The 17,958-nt window shown below is 43.4% G+C and overlaps 1 protein-coding gene across 1 annotated transcript; it reads right to left on the reverse strand.

The window, feature by feature from the left end:
* Window positions 1–64: 64 nt before the first annotated feature.
* On the reverse strand, window positions 65–17,866 carry LOC311035365 (DNA polymerase theta-like). Its single transcript, XM_084043527.1, has 32 exons — window positions 17,668–17,866; window positions 17,054–17,230; window positions 16,774–16,904; window positions 16,502–16,658; window positions 15,840–15,951; window positions 15,550–15,751; window positions 15,153–15,294; window positions 14,576–14,722; window positions 14,255–14,467; window positions 13,808–13,950; window positions 13,460–13,670; window positions 12,803–12,945; window positions 12,281–12,474; window positions 11,759–11,883; window positions 11,324–11,567; window positions 9,011–10,739; window positions 7,040–8,816; window positions 6,761–6,898; window positions 6,453–6,658; window positions 6,117–6,333; window positions 5,812–6,005; window positions 5,079–5,207; window positions 4,132–4,306; window positions 3,527–3,650; window positions 3,122–3,222; window positions 2,947–3,029; window positions 2,744–2,845; window positions 2,513–2,624; window positions 1,610–1,734; window positions 1,376–1,514; window positions 941–1,050; window positions 65–643 (listed from the first exon to the last, which is right to left on the reverse strand). Exons 1-32 carry the CDS (start codon window positions 17,804–17,806, stop codon window positions 530–532), a joined length of 8,055 nt encoding a protein of 2,684 aa, XP_083899653.1. The 5' UTR covers window positions 17,807–17,866; the 3' UTR covers window positions 65–529.
* Window positions 17,867–17,958: the final 92 nt, after the last annotated feature.

Genomic DNA, 17,958 nt, shown 5'->3' on the forward strand with positions numbered 1-17,958 from the left:
AAATCACCAGGGCTAATGTATTTGACTTTATTGACTGCATAGGCCCACTATCACATACACAAAATAGTCTTTGATTTAATCTTTGATGGCAGGAATCGCAACTAAATTATCAATATTGTACAGGAGAGATTTAAATACATAAACATTAAATTAATTCAGCGTATAGTGTAATTACAGTATACAATAGCATGCTTATCCATCACATTAGTTGCATATTTCAAATTCATGTTGGCTTGGTAAAAATCTTTTACATATTTACAACGTTTTAACCCAGTCTGAGTGTACAGGGATGTTTAAAATTCATAATGTTAAATTCATTCAGAGCTCAATTTAATCACAGTATAACATTTTATGTGCATACTGCACATTCATGCTTGCTTAGTGTTTAATTTATTTTTTACTATTTACAACCATTACACTAGGCCACATGACATGAAGTGTAACTCGACAAAAGTGTCTTATACTTAGCCTTTACAAAGTAACGACATTTCAACCTTCTATCTCTGTAAACAGAGAGGAATAATGTAGGTCATATGTCCAGATCTTGAAGGTTGCCCCAGCTGGGTCCAGCTTTGACTTTAGCTTTTAGCTTCACATACAGTTTTACTGCTTTTTCCATTTCCCTCTTCACAATCTGAGCCACCTGGGGGGGGGCAGTGAACAATCAAACACATGGTCTGTCAAGACAAAATAGCCAATGTACAAGTTCACAACGTGTCACAGTGCCACGTTGTGAGCTTGTAGATCTGCTAGTTTTGCAATTTATTTTAAGTGAAAGTGAATATTATGCATGTCTGTGGGTTTTTAAAATATTTAATGAAAAGTTTTAACATGAACTTGTGACTAAATAACTACATTGGATCCAATGGAACACAGGTTAGTAGTAACAACCTTGGACATACAGTAGAAAGTTTCTGCCCAACCATATGCTGCATCATACCTGTATAAGGTCTTCTTCTGTGGTTTCATAGATGAGCTCATCATGCAGCTGCAGTATGAAGTAGGCTCCTCTCTGATGTGACATCACAGCCCTGTTGCTGCTACAACTATCTGTGTTAAAGTGGGACTGAATTAGAGACTAGGGGGCAACAGTTAATCAAACCAGTACATTTTATTGATTATATTTAAAAACTATGGTTTTAATAGAAAGACTAATTGAACATTTTCCAAAGTTTAAAAAAATAGCTAAAATAACCAGTCTACAAGCTCTGGTCTAGATAACTGTTAGATAGACTATTTTTGCTTTTTTTTTTCACGACACCCTTTGTACAGACTCGGGTATAAAATAGGGCTTAAAAAGTAATAAGAAAATAATCAATAGTTGCAGCCCTATTAGAAACAATGCGTGTGTGTGTGTGTGTGTATTATGTTTCACCTTTGTGTGTATTATGCTGGTGTGACAGTGGAGCTGCTGGGAAGGTTTCTCTGAGACGTTTCTGGATGTTGACAGTGGCAATTTTAACGATGTCGGCCGCCGATCCCTGTACAGTTGTGTTCACCGCCTGGCGCTCTGCCTAGGTGAGGGTCAGAAAGGGAAAACTCATCACAAGACAGAGAAATAACGACAGCATTACACATGTCAACGTGAGTGCTTCACATACACACATACATGTGCTTTGGCATGTGGGTTGCCCTGTGTGATCGCTGGTAGGTATCTCCTGCGACCAAGCAGAGTCTGAACGTAGCCTTTCTTTACACAGCTCTTCACCGTCTCTCTGAGGAAAGTGTTGATCCCTGGAAGACAGTACGTTGGTTAGCCACATGAACCCTAGCATTCCTATTCTGGACGTTTCATAATTTCATAAGAGAACATTCAGTGAAAATAGATCTACAAGCTCACAGCTTTTTAGATATATTACATTTGTTGTAGAGGGTATAAAGGAGGGGGCCAAGGGTAAAGCCCTGGTTAATTCCAGTCAAGTATATATGGTTTGAGTGTTAATAAATGAAACAGTGAGATGTTGTAAGTAACGCTGGGAACCCACCAAAAAAAAAGCGTCGCTAACGCTCTTAATTGTGCACAATTGTTCAGCGAGACGTCTGGTCAATGCGTATCAATGCGGTTAATGAGAATGTGCGCGGGAAAAAAACATCTGTGCGCCCTCGCACGGCCGGTCAGGACAGCTGCATTCATTAACATGAAGCGGGAAAAAGCAGTGTTGTGTGGGTTTCTCGCGGAGTATATTTATCACATACAAAGCCTATATTTTGGCCTTGGTGAGAGGACTCAGAGGAGAGATGGAAGGAACTGAGAGAGTGCTAAATTATATCAGCCCTAGGGCTGATACTGTAGCTGACGAATCAGTGCAACCACATACTGAACTCAGCATGGCCACTACGGTTTCTTTGCTGAGCATATGCTATTTTCTTATTGTCTTTATGACTAAATAAGGCTATGGTTATGGGATGAACAAATTATCACATAGGTATTCATCATTGCAAAGAATACCCTGGTGATATGGTGTATATACAGTATATGTGTGTGTACAGACCCAGTAATAACACTGCATACCTTTGTATCTGGCCTTAAAACTCTCTATGTAGCAGGCAGCGTCATTTTCTTCTACACCCATTTGCTCGCCTAAAGACTTGGCTCCCATCCCATAGATAATGCCATAGCAAATCTGCACAAATGGTGACACAAACAGTTGGTTAGTTTAGTCATAATCACACAGAATAATGAGCTGAACAAATGGAATATTGTACTGTACATGCATGTCTGTGGATATCTTAGTTCTTCTACCTGTTTTGCCTGTTGTCTGAGACTATCATTCACAGTCTCTGGGTCCATGTTCTTCCATTCCGCAGCAATACATTTGAACACATCTGAGCCACCATTCAGCACCTGGCATACACATTTCATTTATTTTGGCGGAAACTTCATAATGAATTCAATCAATCAATGTCTCAAAAGCTGAACTGCTATGTGGTGTTATAGCTCTCAACCTGCAGGAGGCGTCGGTCCTTCGACAGGTGAGCCAAGATTCTCAACTCCAACTGCGAGTAATCAGCTGCTAATATCATCCCACCTAGAATACAAATGGTACAATAGGTTCAATATAGGGAAAGACAAGGCTAACATAACGAACAATGTAGACACACATGCACATATGTAAGCAACCTGAGAAAGGTATGAAGGCATGTCTCATGCTGACAGAGAAGGCTGGTCCCCTCTCTGGACTGCCCTGGGGAACTGTCTGCGCCATGGTGCGCCTCCTAGTGCTGTGAGAAGAGAATAGTTTCAATGACTATTACTTTAACTTTGGATAAAACTGCTTAAAAACTGTGGTCAAGATCATATTCAGGGTATACTGTTGACATGATTTGTCATATACCAGTCTTGAATCAGCCTCGGAATATATTCCAATACGACAGTTGAAAACTAAACACAAAAACCAACAGGTAAAAGCTGAAACGTTACGGAATATGCAATAACCATGAAACTGTCTTCTGTCGATGCTCATAGTACGGTAGGCTGCTCTGAGGGAGTCTCAAATAGGAACCAGCTGATAAAGCGTTGACCTACCCTGGCTTAGTGGCATTGTGGCGGCCATCATGTGAAGGTGGGCTCTCTTCAACCACTGTGGGCATATAAATCTCAAAGTCTTTCGGGACATTCTGGATGTTGGGCTCTGTAAAGCTCACTCTGCCTGCATTAAAACATAGAATGTGTTATGTAAATGAATGTAATTATGTATTAAACACTAAACAATAGGAAAGAACTTCATATAAAGACATGAGGATTTATAGAACAAGAACAGATTCTGTACAGGCGTTTGGGGAAATAATGGTGGTGAATGAAAGTTATATAGTGGCGCAATCTTTTGGAGTAGATTTGAAAAAAATATCTATTTATATTTATATATATATTTTGAAAGAATGAATGGATATTTTTATCTTTTGACATTTCTAAAGGTACAGGAAGCCACTGCTTCCTGGTGAGTGCGAAACTTTTGTAAAATGCCATCCAATTCAGATGACTGCCTCCCTGTCTACTTGCCTGACCTTAACATGCCAATTGATGCTCTTGCCTGTGCTGTGCGAATGTATGGTATTTAGTGGTGTCTCTATATAACACATTATGTAATGTACAATACATCCATTAATATACAGTATACGTCTAGTGTGTACCTGTGGCAGTGTGTGTCTGTGCGATGGGATGTATTCTGTCCATGGCCAGTAGAGGGTGGTGCTGTTTCTCTCTTTGCAGAGGAAACACCACTTTGGTCATGGCATTTGTGATCCGCCTCCACTCCAAAATCACCCCTGGCAACAGGTGCAGAGGGCGGAGCTTCTCCAGAACATCCTGACAATCAATTTGAAGCCATTTAAATTATTATTACTTGTAATAATTATTACTATTTCACAGCACAATGTATGATTTGATTTAATACATGGGCTCGGTCTTACTTTCATGTACTGTATATTTTTACTCTTTTTGACAGCTTTTTTATCATCTGGCCAAGAACTGCAGATATTTCAATACAAAATGTGGTATGTTTGAATTTAGCGATGGCGAGACCACTGACACTGTGGGAGCCAAGCCAATACATAGCTAGGAGGAGAAGGTGGCGCACCACCCATGTGGACACACTGCGGCATGACAGTGGAGCCAGCAACACTGCCGAGCATCGGACCCCGATGCCGTATAGAAAAGAGTGGACTGTAGCGATCCAGGAGTCCTGATTTGGTGCCGGCTGTTCTGCACCCTCGCATCAATATGCTTTCTCCTCACAGACCAGCACTAATATATCTTGGAAATACATTCTTGTTGAAGATGGCAGTCAACATAAATAATATCTATGTGAGCTAAAAGATAAAAGTTATATTCTGTTGTAGATGGTTAAACCTTTTTTTTTATCCGTTGTATGTTTTTGTTAATTGACCCTGTTTGCAGCTGTTGATCAGCTGTCAACCTGATGGGGCATATCTCAGTCATATCTCAGTCCAAACACGCAACTCTTCATAAGCTAATGTCCATGCATCGATATTACTACTAGCAACTAACTAATAGAACCATATGTAAAAAAGAAAAACTATTCTATCCCTTTAATTGTGTGTGTAACAAGCCGTTTCACCTTGGTTGTGCTGAATTGCTTGCCAAGCCGTACTTTTCCTCTCCCTCTCCTGGCGTAGCCGAGAGTCTTCTTACTTTTCAGTCCATCCACATCACCATTAGGAGGCAGGTGAAGCTCCAGGAATAGTACCTAAGAAACATGCACACAAACACACAAAATTAAAGCTGTGGTTTCAAATCTCCATGTGCTACAAATATAATATTCTCTTCCCAAGTCTCCTCATCTGCCTGCATTTAATCTACTAAATTAGTCTATTTTTATTAAATCACATTTCCCTAGTACTATGCATTTCCCTCTGATAAAGGTCTTTACCGCACTACTAATTATGGGATACAATTATTTATTATTTTGCTTAATTATTGCTTAATTATTATTTTATTTTATTTAAGATTTATTTCTGGTATTTTTATGCTTTATTTAAGATAAAGGAAAAAAAATAGAGAAGAAACATGCGAGAGAAGATGGGAATCGGATTTGAACCCGCGTCCTCACACTCACAAGGAGCATATGTTCTGTGCATAAGTGTCTCAAGCCAGACAACTCATCCACGATCTTTGAATGCTACAGAGTCTAACTATGCCTCGCAAACGTTGCGACATGTAGCTATCATCTGTTTGTCATTTCCTGCCATGAAAAGACTCCAGTGCTTTAAATGGGCTGTGGATAAAAGTATCACATGTTATCTACATTCTATACCACTGTCAAAGAGCTGGGGGGAAAATAGCAGTCAAACCTGTGCTATGTCATCAATGCTGGTGAGGGAGAAGCTGTGTCCAGCCAGGCTGTAAGCCTGGGCTTCCAGGGCTGATAGCTTGGCTTGCATCACATGCTTCTGTCTCTCGGATTCCTCAACACTGAAGCCCAAGCCATTCAATTCCAACAGAGCCAAGCATGTCTGCGAGGGCATCTCCACACGCCTGAACATATCTGACAGAAAGCACACAACAGTAAGACAGTGATGAGGTGAGTTCCTGACACTGCTGAACAGACCATAACACGGTATGAGTGTCACGTGTTTCCATGTGTAGTTTACTGTACCAAGCATTCCATCTGTCTCTAGCAGGCCAGTGAGATGGTTCATGGTGGCATGCACTAGCACACTCTCGGTGGCTGCTCTGACACGGGGACTATATGTGTGTGCGTATCTCCCGTGTCCCAGTCCCTCCAGCAGAGGTAGTTCTTCAGGAATGTAGAAAGTCACCATGTTGGTAAGAGTTCTCTCCTCACTTCCAGGGTCCATCAGCCAACATGCCACCTAGGTTACACATTGAATGAAATGACTTAGAACAACGTACTTACAATGTGTGTGTGTGTGTGTGTGTGTGTGTGTGTGTGTGTGTGTGTGTGTGTGTGTGTGTGTGTGTGTGTGATCACCTTGGGGTCTTCACATGGCCCCTCAAAGCTGATGCCACAACTCAGCACGAGTGTCTTGTAAATGTGGATGATGTCATAGGTCACAACCACACCCCTTGTTCTACCAACCACCAATGGTCTGCTCAGACAGGCCTTCAATTCCTTCAGCCTCTCACTCACTGGCAAGTCAGCATCCAGGGGAGGAGGGGCCAGACTAGAGCTCAAACCTGTCGGGTGACAGTCAACGTGAACATAAAAGAACAGAGTGTGTGTGTGTGTGAGAGTTGTATATGAAATGACCTCATACATATGTGCATGGGTGTACATACCTGCGCTCTGCTCTTGTTGCAGTGAAATGTAGTATGCATCTCTCGAGCCCCAGCAAACTGACAGGCCAATCAGCACCAGACTGTCGCTGCCCCTCACTGGAAAACCATCAACCCTACAGTCTGGCTCACGAGCTGCCGCTGCAATAAAATACATTACAATACGATGAGTAAACGTACTTTGCATGTGGAAGTGCTGCTTGCAGTGTTAACTTGTTGTGTAAGTATATTTGTACGTATATAACAAAGTAGAACTAGGAGGGAAAGATTTGTGTTAATTACCTCTGCTGTGTTTTTCACCAATCCTGCCATGGTGGTTTTGCATGTGTTCTTGCCTGTCACAGGCAAGAGCAAGGGAATACCGCTCTTTTGTTTTCCACTCGTTTATAAATGTCTGAAAGAGGTGTCTGTCACTTGCCACGTCTACGATGGAGAAGGACCCAGAGTTACTGGGAGTGAGTGAATCACTGAGGGACAACTGAAGGGAAAAGCCATCGCCGATTGGGGTTGAGTCCAGATCAGAGCAAGGCTCAGCCTGACGTAAAGGTGTAAAGGCAGAATCTTGTGCAGGATTAGAGATGCATTGAGTGTGTAGAGGGGGCTTTGGTTGTGTGGTTGAGTGTGGAACACAGTTAGGGTCTGATTTTGAGTAGGACTTGGACTCTGGTCGAGTCTTTGCTTCTGAATCCAGCTTGTGTTTGTGGTTAAAATTGGATGTAGATTGAGGCGGGTCATCATCAGAGATGATCTCTGATGGACAAGGAGGTTTCGGATGGTTACTGAGTTCTCGGCAGGACGTAGGACAAGTTGGGATTGCTGACTGGCCAGGGAGGGTGGCAGGAGTCGAATGGCCGAGAGGCTTGACAGACCGGGGGGACTGGACCGAGGAGGTGGTCAGTTTTACTCTGGGGGTGACAGGTCCCTGTGTCTGCGTAGGAGGGATTAAGTCAGCATCTGGTCTCTCCCATGCTCTCTCTTGACGTGGATGAGATACGGTCTCATGGGAATCATTCCTATCAGAAGCAGGCTGAATAACCATCTTTGTGCTCTCTCCATCTACTTGCATTGAGGGTTGAGGTTTTTTGGTGACTTCCACCACGTCTTTGTTTCCAGCAGCAGTGTGCGGTGAGGGCTGGTCACACATACTAGGCCAACGGTCAAAGATGTCTTGCAGTCCTGGACTGCAGTCGAAACAGCTACCAGAGGCAGTTTGTTTATTTGCATTTTTTAACACAGTAGAATCTGACAAAAGGACATTGGTTCCCTCTTTCCTTTCCTTCTCTTCATTCCTTGCTTTTGATACTTCTAGTCCATTTTCACCCTCTTTACTTGTCCTTGCTCCACACTCTCCTCCTCCCTCTGTGCGTCCAGCACGTTTCTCATTGTGATTTGTTGCTATGATGTCTTGTTGCAGTTTGTTTAGAAGACCTTGGTTGTTGCTGGTCAAGACTTTGTGGTTCTTCTGTTGAGTATTGCTGGGGCCAGGTTTTGGAGGTTCTGTAAGACCATGTTGACGTGGGTCACCTTTTGCTAGAACAGAATCAATTTTCAGACCATCTCTCTGACCATGAAATTCTGAACGCAACATCAGACTATGTCCTGTTTTGGATCGCTCAGTTTCTCCGTGATCAGGATTTGTTTCTTTCTGCGTTTTCTCTGTTTGTCTGAGCAAGCTTTGCCTCTCCAGGAAGTGCTCACCCACCAACAGAGAGTCGCCCCATTCTGATAGGTTAAAGGAAGACACGCCCCACTGGACAGCCTCCTGCTCTTCCGTCTCCTGGTTGGCTAGAAGCTGACTGCGCCGGCGCTCCTCCTGGCCCATAGGGATGTGGTCGTTGTCCTCTGTCTCCTCTTCCTCATCTGATTGGTCTGTGTTCAGGCCGGCCAATAGGGAGCTGTCATACAGGCTATCAAACAGGAAGCCACTGCTGCCGTTCAGACTCTCTGAAGCGACCTGATCGCATTCCAAGTCACCGGGAGCAGCAGCAGCATCATCAACTTCCATGTTTTCATCTGCAACTTCCTCCATGTTATCACCACCACCTGGTTGAGGAGAGATCTGCGGAGGGGGGAGCATAACCATTGGTTGTAGCTTATATTATATGTATACACCCAAAACATGTTTTAGATGCCTGTATTCAATATAACGTGGACGTACAACAAACTACAACCTACTGTATGACACCACAATACCTAACTATCAGTCATTCATTGAAGGTGCCTTCAGTTCTACATGTCACTTCAGTCACTTACCTGGGGGCTGCTGCTTAGGAAGAGTTCCATCTGGGTAGCTGTGAAAGAAATATTGAATTTGGGAGAAGTATTGTCAGGGTTGCCAGGGATATCGTCATCAGTCAATATGTTGGGTGTTTTTCTAGTGTCACTTTTCCTCAGGTTCCCTCCATCATCCTCTGAGGAAGGTCTCCCTTCCTGTGAATTCTCCATCTCAACCTCTCTGCCTTTCATTCCATTTTCTCCTGTATGTTGTAACCTCCTCCACCCCTGGTCTTTCCCCCCTTCATTAGTCTCTCCAGCTTTGCATTCCTCCTGGAGGATCATTCTTTCTGTCTGAGTGTCCAACTCAAAGCTGTCACCAAAGTCTTCCGCTTCATCTGTGCCATCTCCATTGGCTTCCTCCCCTCCCTCCTCACCTGCGTATAACTCGGGAGATAAAAACGTACCCAACTCCTCTTCTTCAAGCCTTCTCCGTTTGGCCTCTGGAGAAGAGGGAGGGGGTGGAGCACGTTCCTGGGCAGAAGATGTGCCTTGCGGTGGTGGGGGAAGCCCCTCTGATGTGTCTGCATTTTGGGGTAGGGTGAGCTCAGTTTCTTGGGCAGGTTCAAGAATTCGAGGAGAGGCCGGCACTGGGATGTGAATGTCTAAGTTTGGGACTGGTTCTGGGGTATCCACCATGAGATTTAAGGGGGATAATGTCCGCACAGCCTCTATGTTTTCTTGTATGCTTTTCTCACATTGTATTGAACTGAGCACTTTGCTCAGGACTCTGGAATGCTTCACTCTGCCTGGCTGCACAGGTGAGCCTTCAGGTCCTGTACTACCATCTCCTCCCGATGTCCTAATAGGAACACGGTGTGGCTTTTCTGTCCGGGATACTGGGGCTCTGAAGCGAGGAGGGGGCATGGGGGAAGAAAAAGACGGCTGAGGAAGAGGGCAAAGCTGAGGAAGGGGGCTGGATATGATCTCACTTAATTCCTGTGTCAGACTTCGTTCAGGAGCAGGATTTGCTTGATGACCCAGTTGTCTGTCTGAAACCATACCTTCATTTTTTCTCCCCTCGTCCTGCTCTGTTCTGCTTTCTTGCCCTCCGTGCTCTAAGCTCTGAATCATTTCTGATCTTCCTACCAGCTTCTCTTTATCACTCACAGTGACCATTTTGTGAATGATACTTGTCTCTTCTTTCGACTTTGCAGCTTCCCCCTTCCCCACTTCATCAACAATCTGTCCCTCTGTTTCACTCCTATGTTCCTTTATTTGCGCCATCGCTTTACTCTTCTCTTCTCTCCTCGTAATTGCTCGCTTGCATTGATCTTTCTCGGTTACTTCTTGCTTCCTTTCCCCCATTCCCATTTCAGCATGCCCTGTCTCTCGTTTTTGTTCATCCTTATTCTCCCGTCCGTGCCTGTCAATATCTCTGCTTTGTCTCGTCTTGAACCCATGGCCCTCCTGCTGGTTTTCAGGAGAGCTGTTTGAGGAACCCAATGAGGTGCCAGAGTCTGTGGCTGAGCGGTTGCTCCTGTCCTCATCAGCGTTATCGCCAGTGGGTGCCTGAGGGGGTAACTGGCCCGGGTCCCACTGAACCCCTAACTGGGCCAGGTCTTCCTGGAGGAGAAGCCTGGCCTCAGACACGATCTCATTGGCTGCTTCCTGTTCTGTCAAGGCCCGCCCACCGCTGACCCAGACACACCGCAGACTCCGCCTCTCAGCGGCCTCCACCTCACTCTCATCCACCGCACGTTTAGAGCTAAGGAAGAGAAGACAAGAGGCCATTAACTTCTCATCTGTGCTCAGTCTCAAAGTCGGTATGATGAGCTACTTCCACAGCAAAATAGTATTGATATTAGTAAATGTAGTATTAATTAAGTATTTCTACACTCCAAGAGAGTAAAACCTTGTACCATTTACCACCCATGTACCACTAGGGTAATCGTTTGCTTACAGAAAAGGTTGGGGGGTTACATTTCGAACTTAGTTGTGGTGCTCATAATTAATTTTGTTGATGAAAACTGTGATGAAATAGACACATCAACAATCTTTTTTTCCATGAAGATGTGATGTTGAAAAGAAGGGAATTTAGAAAATAGAAAATACAATTGGACTAAACCTCTTCATATTGTTGCCAAAAAAGACACAAACAAACAAAAATAGATATTTGGAAATGAAAACAAAAACTTTTTACAATTACTATCATTATTATGTTATTATGAAATTGTGACTAAATATATAATGAGAAGAAGAATTGGTTAACGACATGAGTAACATATTTTTGTTACCCTGTGTTAATATTTCTTCATCTTGCTCTCTCTCCTTCAGATTACACACACACACCTCTTAAATGGGACAGCTTTCTTCAGGGCTTTCTCCACCTCAGATACAGTAGCCCTAGCTAGCTCAGCGACCGTGCAGAGACCCTGTGCATAGAGAGCCCTGGCTCGCGTTGCATTCAGGAGAGACACCCTGACCAGGTCCACCAGCTCCCTCTGGACTCCAAAGCTCAGCCTGGTCTGGTACTGAGATAAAAGCAGCTCCATGGTGTGCCAGCCCAGACGCTTACAGAACACTGTGACCATACCTACAGGATGGCAGAGAGTCAGAGTATAATGGAGGCTTTAGATTTGTCTTATGGCGAAAGTAAATTAGTCAGCAGCTGCAAAGTATTCTTTGTAGGTGGCGTAGATTTAAAATAGTCCATGGAAATTTCTACATTTATGTTCTGTCTTGGCTACGGAAACAACAAACATTCCCATTTTGAACACGCAGTACCTGCATACGTTGAGGCAGATTGCTGAAGAGACTGTAACTGCCCACGACTACAGTTGTATTTAGAGGCTACCACACCCAGAGGCTCCTCCTTCACCAGGTCCTGGAGCACCAGAGTGGTGAAGAACCTGTGATGACATGTAGAAAATATGGAAAACTCAATCCACACCAAAAAAAACATATATTTTTTTAGCCCATTAAAGACCAGGAAAGCCTATACGTTGTTATACCTTTATAACCGGGAAAGCATCAGTGTCATTTTAGATGTTGCTATGTATAAGATTATCTGATGGCTTTTTTCGTCTTTATTGATAGTACAGTGGAGAGAGACAGGAAACAGAGAGAAGAGTCAGGGAGTGACATGCAGCAAATCCGCCGCCGAACTCGGGTATCAAACCCGGGACATGCAGTCCGGCATTAAGACCTATGTGGTACGTGCCTTAACCACTTGGCTATCGGCGCCCCCACAATCCACACAAAACAGTGTATGGCTAATGTTGCATTATGAAATTGATGTAGCTTTACCGTTTATGTATAGCCATCTGTCTACGCTGCTTCTCAGTCTTGGCAATAAGTTTGCCGTTGACTGACCGAGCAAGGACACTTTCTTGGACCCCCACCAGCTCTGCTACTCTCTTCATAGATGACGGCAGCTGTTCCCACAAACAGAAGAACTGATACCAGTCTATGGTCGTCCACTCAGCATACACTGGGGTGATCTGTGGAGAGTTGGGTCACAGTAAGTAAGTATGTGTGTGTGTGTGTGTGTGTGTGTGTGTGTGTGTGTGTGTGTGTGTGTGTGTGTGTGTGTGTGTGTGTGTGTGTGTGTGTGTGTGTGTGTGTGTGTGTGTGTGTGTGTGTTACCTATATCACAGACAGTATAATATACAGGAGAGAGAGTACTCTGTGAGTTTGGAATGGGAAAAACAACGATATGGAAAGAAATCATAGACTTTATTGAATGTTGTTAATCTCATGAATTCAGTGAGGAGAGAGTACCAATGATGAACTAATAAAATACGTGTGCGTATGTGTGTATGTGAATACCAGGTAAAGAATGTGCAGGTCATTTTCCAGTACAAAGCCCTTCATAGCCCGCTGGAGATCTGCAAATATCCCCAGAGCCTCCGGTGGAGCGAGAGAGGAGGAGAGGGTGGCCGCACCCAGGTGGGTAGGACAGTATCGCTCCTCTGGATTTGAGGACATCATAGGAGACATGCATGAGCATGGATTTAAAATACATGCATAAATAAATACATTTCTGGTACGTGCCTGCATACATTTGGCATGAGTGTCGGGGGCAGCCACTCGAGACTAAAAATACACATTTATGTGGAAAATAAAGCAGTGAAAGATTTGTATGTATGTGTGTATAATATAAATACACACACACGCGCGCACACACACACAGTATATAAAACCGTTTCATTTGTAAGTTACACAGTATGCCTTTCACTACAAAACTAGGAGGATTTACAGAACTAGAGGTGCAAACCGCACGCATCCCTCACACCTACGCCGCACCGCCGATCCGACCAATATGCCCATATATGGAGATCCCTGATGTCATCAGTATATATGGCCATATATGGGTATGCCCATATATGGGGATCTCTGTATCTGTCAGATACCGATTAGCCAATTTCAATATTATAGAATGAATGAGACAACAACAATAACCAGATGTTCAGGTGGTGACAATACCTTCTCCCTCTTTCAGAATATTGATGAACTCATTCTCCATCAGCCACTCCACAGAGGCCTCAATGGCCCCCTTGTTGGTCCCTGCTTCCAGCTCTTTATTCACAGCACCCCCTGCTGGATGGCTGTCAGATTTCACGCTGGCAGCCAACAATGTGCATGAAGCATACAGCCTGACATCCTGTGGAGTGCTGGCTACACCTCCAACTATGATCTGTAGGTTGCAGTTACAAGTGCATTAGGGCTCAGGAAACGGAAGTAAAGTTCACATACGGTATATACATTACAAACAAGTGGCTATTTCAGGGATGTATCCCACTAATCTGCAACTATCTCTTGGCCTTCATATACCTCTAGGATGGCACGCAGCATGCTAGTGGTCACGCTGTCTCCTTCCCTTTGCGCCAGGCAGCTGCTGATAGGCTGAAGTGCACCCTGGATGAGTTTAACACCTTTCTGTCGCTCTGCCTCCTTACATACCAGTACACTCTCCCCTGACAGAAGAACAGAGTGTGAAAGGGAAAAAAAACTTTAAAAATAATAATAAAATAATATTTCTCCCGGAGGAACTTCACGCAGGGCCGCTGAAAGAACACACACAATTAGATTTCCCTATTTCTGATCTAAGAATGATTTCAATTAGGCTTTTCTACCCGGGAACTGAAATTAAAATGGACAAGCAGCCATTTTTCTCATTCTTCTGATCCGCCTAAAATAGCAGATCTAAAAGCTCACATGTCGCGCTGCAACGCGCTTGTAGATCGGTGTGACAATGCGGAACAAAAGTATAAATCATACCTGTAGTGTCTACTCCCTTTCTCCCCGCACGTCCCGCCATTTGTTTGTATGTGAGAGGGTCCAGGAGGCGTCCGTTGAAGGTGGGGGTTCGAATGATGACCCTGCGGGCTGGAAGATTAACCCCAGAGGAGAGGGTGGAGGTAGCAGCCAAAACTCTGATCATGCCCTGTCGAAAAGCATCCTCCAGCACATCTCGCTCATCAAATGTCAGTCCTACAGAGGCCACACAACACAAGAACGCTTCATTCTGAGAAAACAAACTATACATTTTGGCACTGAATTTGTTGTGCCTCAATTTTGATGATGTGTAGCAATGCTCACCTGCATGGTGGAAACCCACCCCCCAGGGCACAGTGCGCTTTAGGATGGGGTCCACCCCGGCCGGAGTGCGTCTCAATTGGGCCATTACATCCACTAGACCCTCCTGGTCCAAGCGTACTGGCTGAGGCTCCACTTCACCTTGACGCTCTAAAACAATATTGTCAAAATATGTTTGAGTAAAGTGATTCTATGTCCTGAATGTAGATTAAAGATCAGTTCAAACTGGAATGCATGTTGAGCTCTATGATAACAGCCATACATACATAAAGGTAGCCATGCAAACCATATGTTTTGGACAACTTAATCTTCATTCAATATACTATACTGTACATCAAACGGAAAGTGTTGAGGTTGATTTGCTTTAACGTACAGTAGCTTCTCCATGAAATAGGCAGGTAACCATAAGAATCCCAGTAATTCAATTAGCATCTCCATTTAACTGGTTCCTCCACTAGTCTTATTGCTAAAGAGCCCTTTGAATATTACACAAAAACAACAGGAATTGTTGAACCGTGTACACTTGTGGAATACGTGCTAAAACAATAATAATTTAAAGATCATATCTTCATACAACTACCATTTTGTTTGAGGTTGTAAAATTCTCTAGCGATGCTGTCTGCTAGCTTCTCACACCAGTTCTTGGAGGGGCAGAACAGCAGTACAGAATGACCATCGTTCACCGTCTCATACGCCAGGCTTACTATGTGGTCATCATCACCCTTTACACAGACAGACACACACACACACACACGCCATATGATCACATACCTTTCATGATATATAGAGAAACATGGAAATTATGACATGTTTTTTTGTTCAAGGTTTCTTTATTTTACATTTTCACACACAGGTCAATAACAAAAGGCATACAAAAACAGTGAATGTATGTTACCCCTCCCACCCCCCCAAAGTTCCCGCTCCGAAAGAGAAATTATGACATGTTAACAGTAACATATAAAATTATTTCTTGTTACCTTAGCTTTGAGTAGAGGTGTAAACCGTCGAACCAGGGAGAGGCTGTTGTCATAGATATTGCTCCCCACCTTGAGAAGCTCCTGCAGGGGGACTGGTCTGTAGTCTGTCTGGAAGAGCTCAGCACCTAGCCAACCAGCCAGGAAGGAGAGGTTGGGTAAAGTGGCACTCATACCCACTATTTGTACGCCTTCAGAGAGGGATCTGTATGAAGACACACACTTTATTTCTCATTGCACATCCATACAGTACATTCAGTGCATAAAAAGTTAGGACAGACAGACACACAAACCCTGTGACGTTGCGCTTCTGTGCGATGTAACGGATTTTGGTCAGGAGCAGCTCCAATAGATATCCTCTCCCAGAATCACCAACCATATGTAACTCATCTACCACCACGATGCCTGTTCATACAAATCATACCACAAATTCATTGAAATGGTATGCCACAGAAAAATGTATTCTTTATTTAAGGGTTGTTTTAATAATGTTATTATTATTATTATGAACACCTCACCGTACATTTACATTATCCTGCTTATTACTCAACTATTAACTAACAAAATGAATAATACGACACAAAATATTGATTCAAAAATGATTTTGTTGTCTTAGTCATACTTTAGTGTTGTAAAAGTAAGTTCATTGTCAAAGTCAGTAATAGTCCTATATCTATGTATCTTGATTTATGCTTTGTATTTATTTCTGCTTTGTTTTGAGTTATTTTTGTAAACAGCTGACAGAACAAGAAAAAAAACGAAAGAAAACAGTTGTAAAAGATACAGTATGTACAATGTATTTGTACAAGTTGCCAAAACTGAAATAAAAACTAAGCTTGAAAAAAAGAATGCTTGTGGTTAGCTCACAAGCTTTTGCTTTAATAGCAACATAAACAGAGTGTTCAAAAAAGCTGTGTAATAATGTGCATTAATCAAACATATACAAACACTTTACCTAGCAGGTCCATACTGTCCTCTTCTATGAGTCTGTTGACAAGGGAATTGGCCTTTTCTATTGTGCACACAGCCACATCCAGAGCAGTGAACCCTCTCGGAGCTGAGATGCTACCCATGTATCCCTCCACCCGAACACCAGCCTCCTCAAATACACTCTACAGGGACAACCATGTAAATGAGTCACTCAAACGTAGATATACACGGACAGAAATGTGCAGTCACACAATCCTACCATGAATCCATCTACCTATCCATCTTGCCAGCCCTCACCTGAAGGTAGCTCATCTTCTCCTTGGCCACAGAGACAAAAGGTAGAATGAAGAGTGCCTTTCTTTTGGTCTCCAACACACGCTTCAATATTAGTAGCTCTGATACCAGAGTCTTCCCAGCACTGGTGGGAGCTGACAGTGGAAGAAAGTGAAAGGTAAACAAACGGAACCACGACTCTGTCTGAAGAAAATCCTGTGTTAATTTAACTTGGGAGAGTTAAAAAAAAATACCATTTAACACAATTAAATTAACCCTGAGGAAAAGCATTCCTGTTTCTTACCCGAGTAGACTAGGTTGCGTCCCTGAAGCACTTCTCCAACAGTAAGGCACTGGGCCTGCCATTCAAACATGTGAGTCACTCCGTGTTTCTGGTATCTGTCCAGCACAGGTTTAGGCAAACCCCAACTGGCTAATAACAGTTGTTCAGCATGCTTCACAGGGGCACACAAGGCAACACCTATGGCATAACACAAAATCATACAGACACATGATAACACAAATATAGGGGTGCATGTAAACACAAACATAGACAGTAGGCACACACATATACCTGTATGCATAATTATACTATATATCACCAAAGTGAATTAAACAAAGTAAATCCCACCCAAAAGTCCTATTCCTTACTCAGGTACCCAACCTTGTTCACTGATGCAGTTTTTTTTTTATTCTGAAATGATCTGGTTTGTTGTTCTTCATACATTTCCAAACTAATTATACTCTTGTTAAACCAAAGTAAAAAGTATTTGCATACACAGATAGACACATATTATGCCTGATTTATACTTAGTTGCGTGAAGGTGTCTCACACCAAAAAATGGCAGCTCACATGTTGCACTGCAACGTGTAGTGAGCTTTCAGACACGGTGCACCCACCTATAAAACAGGCTTTACCTGGCTGTGGCAAAGAGTCAGCGAGTGTACTGATCTCCAAGCCTGAGGGGGCCGTGAGCACGGACACTGATTGGTCTTTGAAGGACTGCTGGAGCTCTGCCCTCTTCCTTGCCGCTGCCAGCTGTTTGGGGCTGAACATGATGTAATTACTGGAGACATCCAAAACGGAATCAGCATTTGATCTTGGACTGAGACGGGAGTTCTCTTTCTTCGCCTCATGCTTCATTCTGTCAAAAAGAGTGCCAGAGAAGATTTGTTAGCAGCGCGGGTGGACAGAGATATAACATATGC

This window comes from Gymnoscopelus microlampas (genome assembly GCF_963454915.1).
Source record: "Gymnoscopelus microlampas genome assembly, chromosome: 2".
Lineage (NCBI taxonomy): Eukaryota > Metazoa > Chordata > Actinopteri > Myctophiformes > Myctophidae > Gymnoscopelus > Gymnoscopelus microlampas.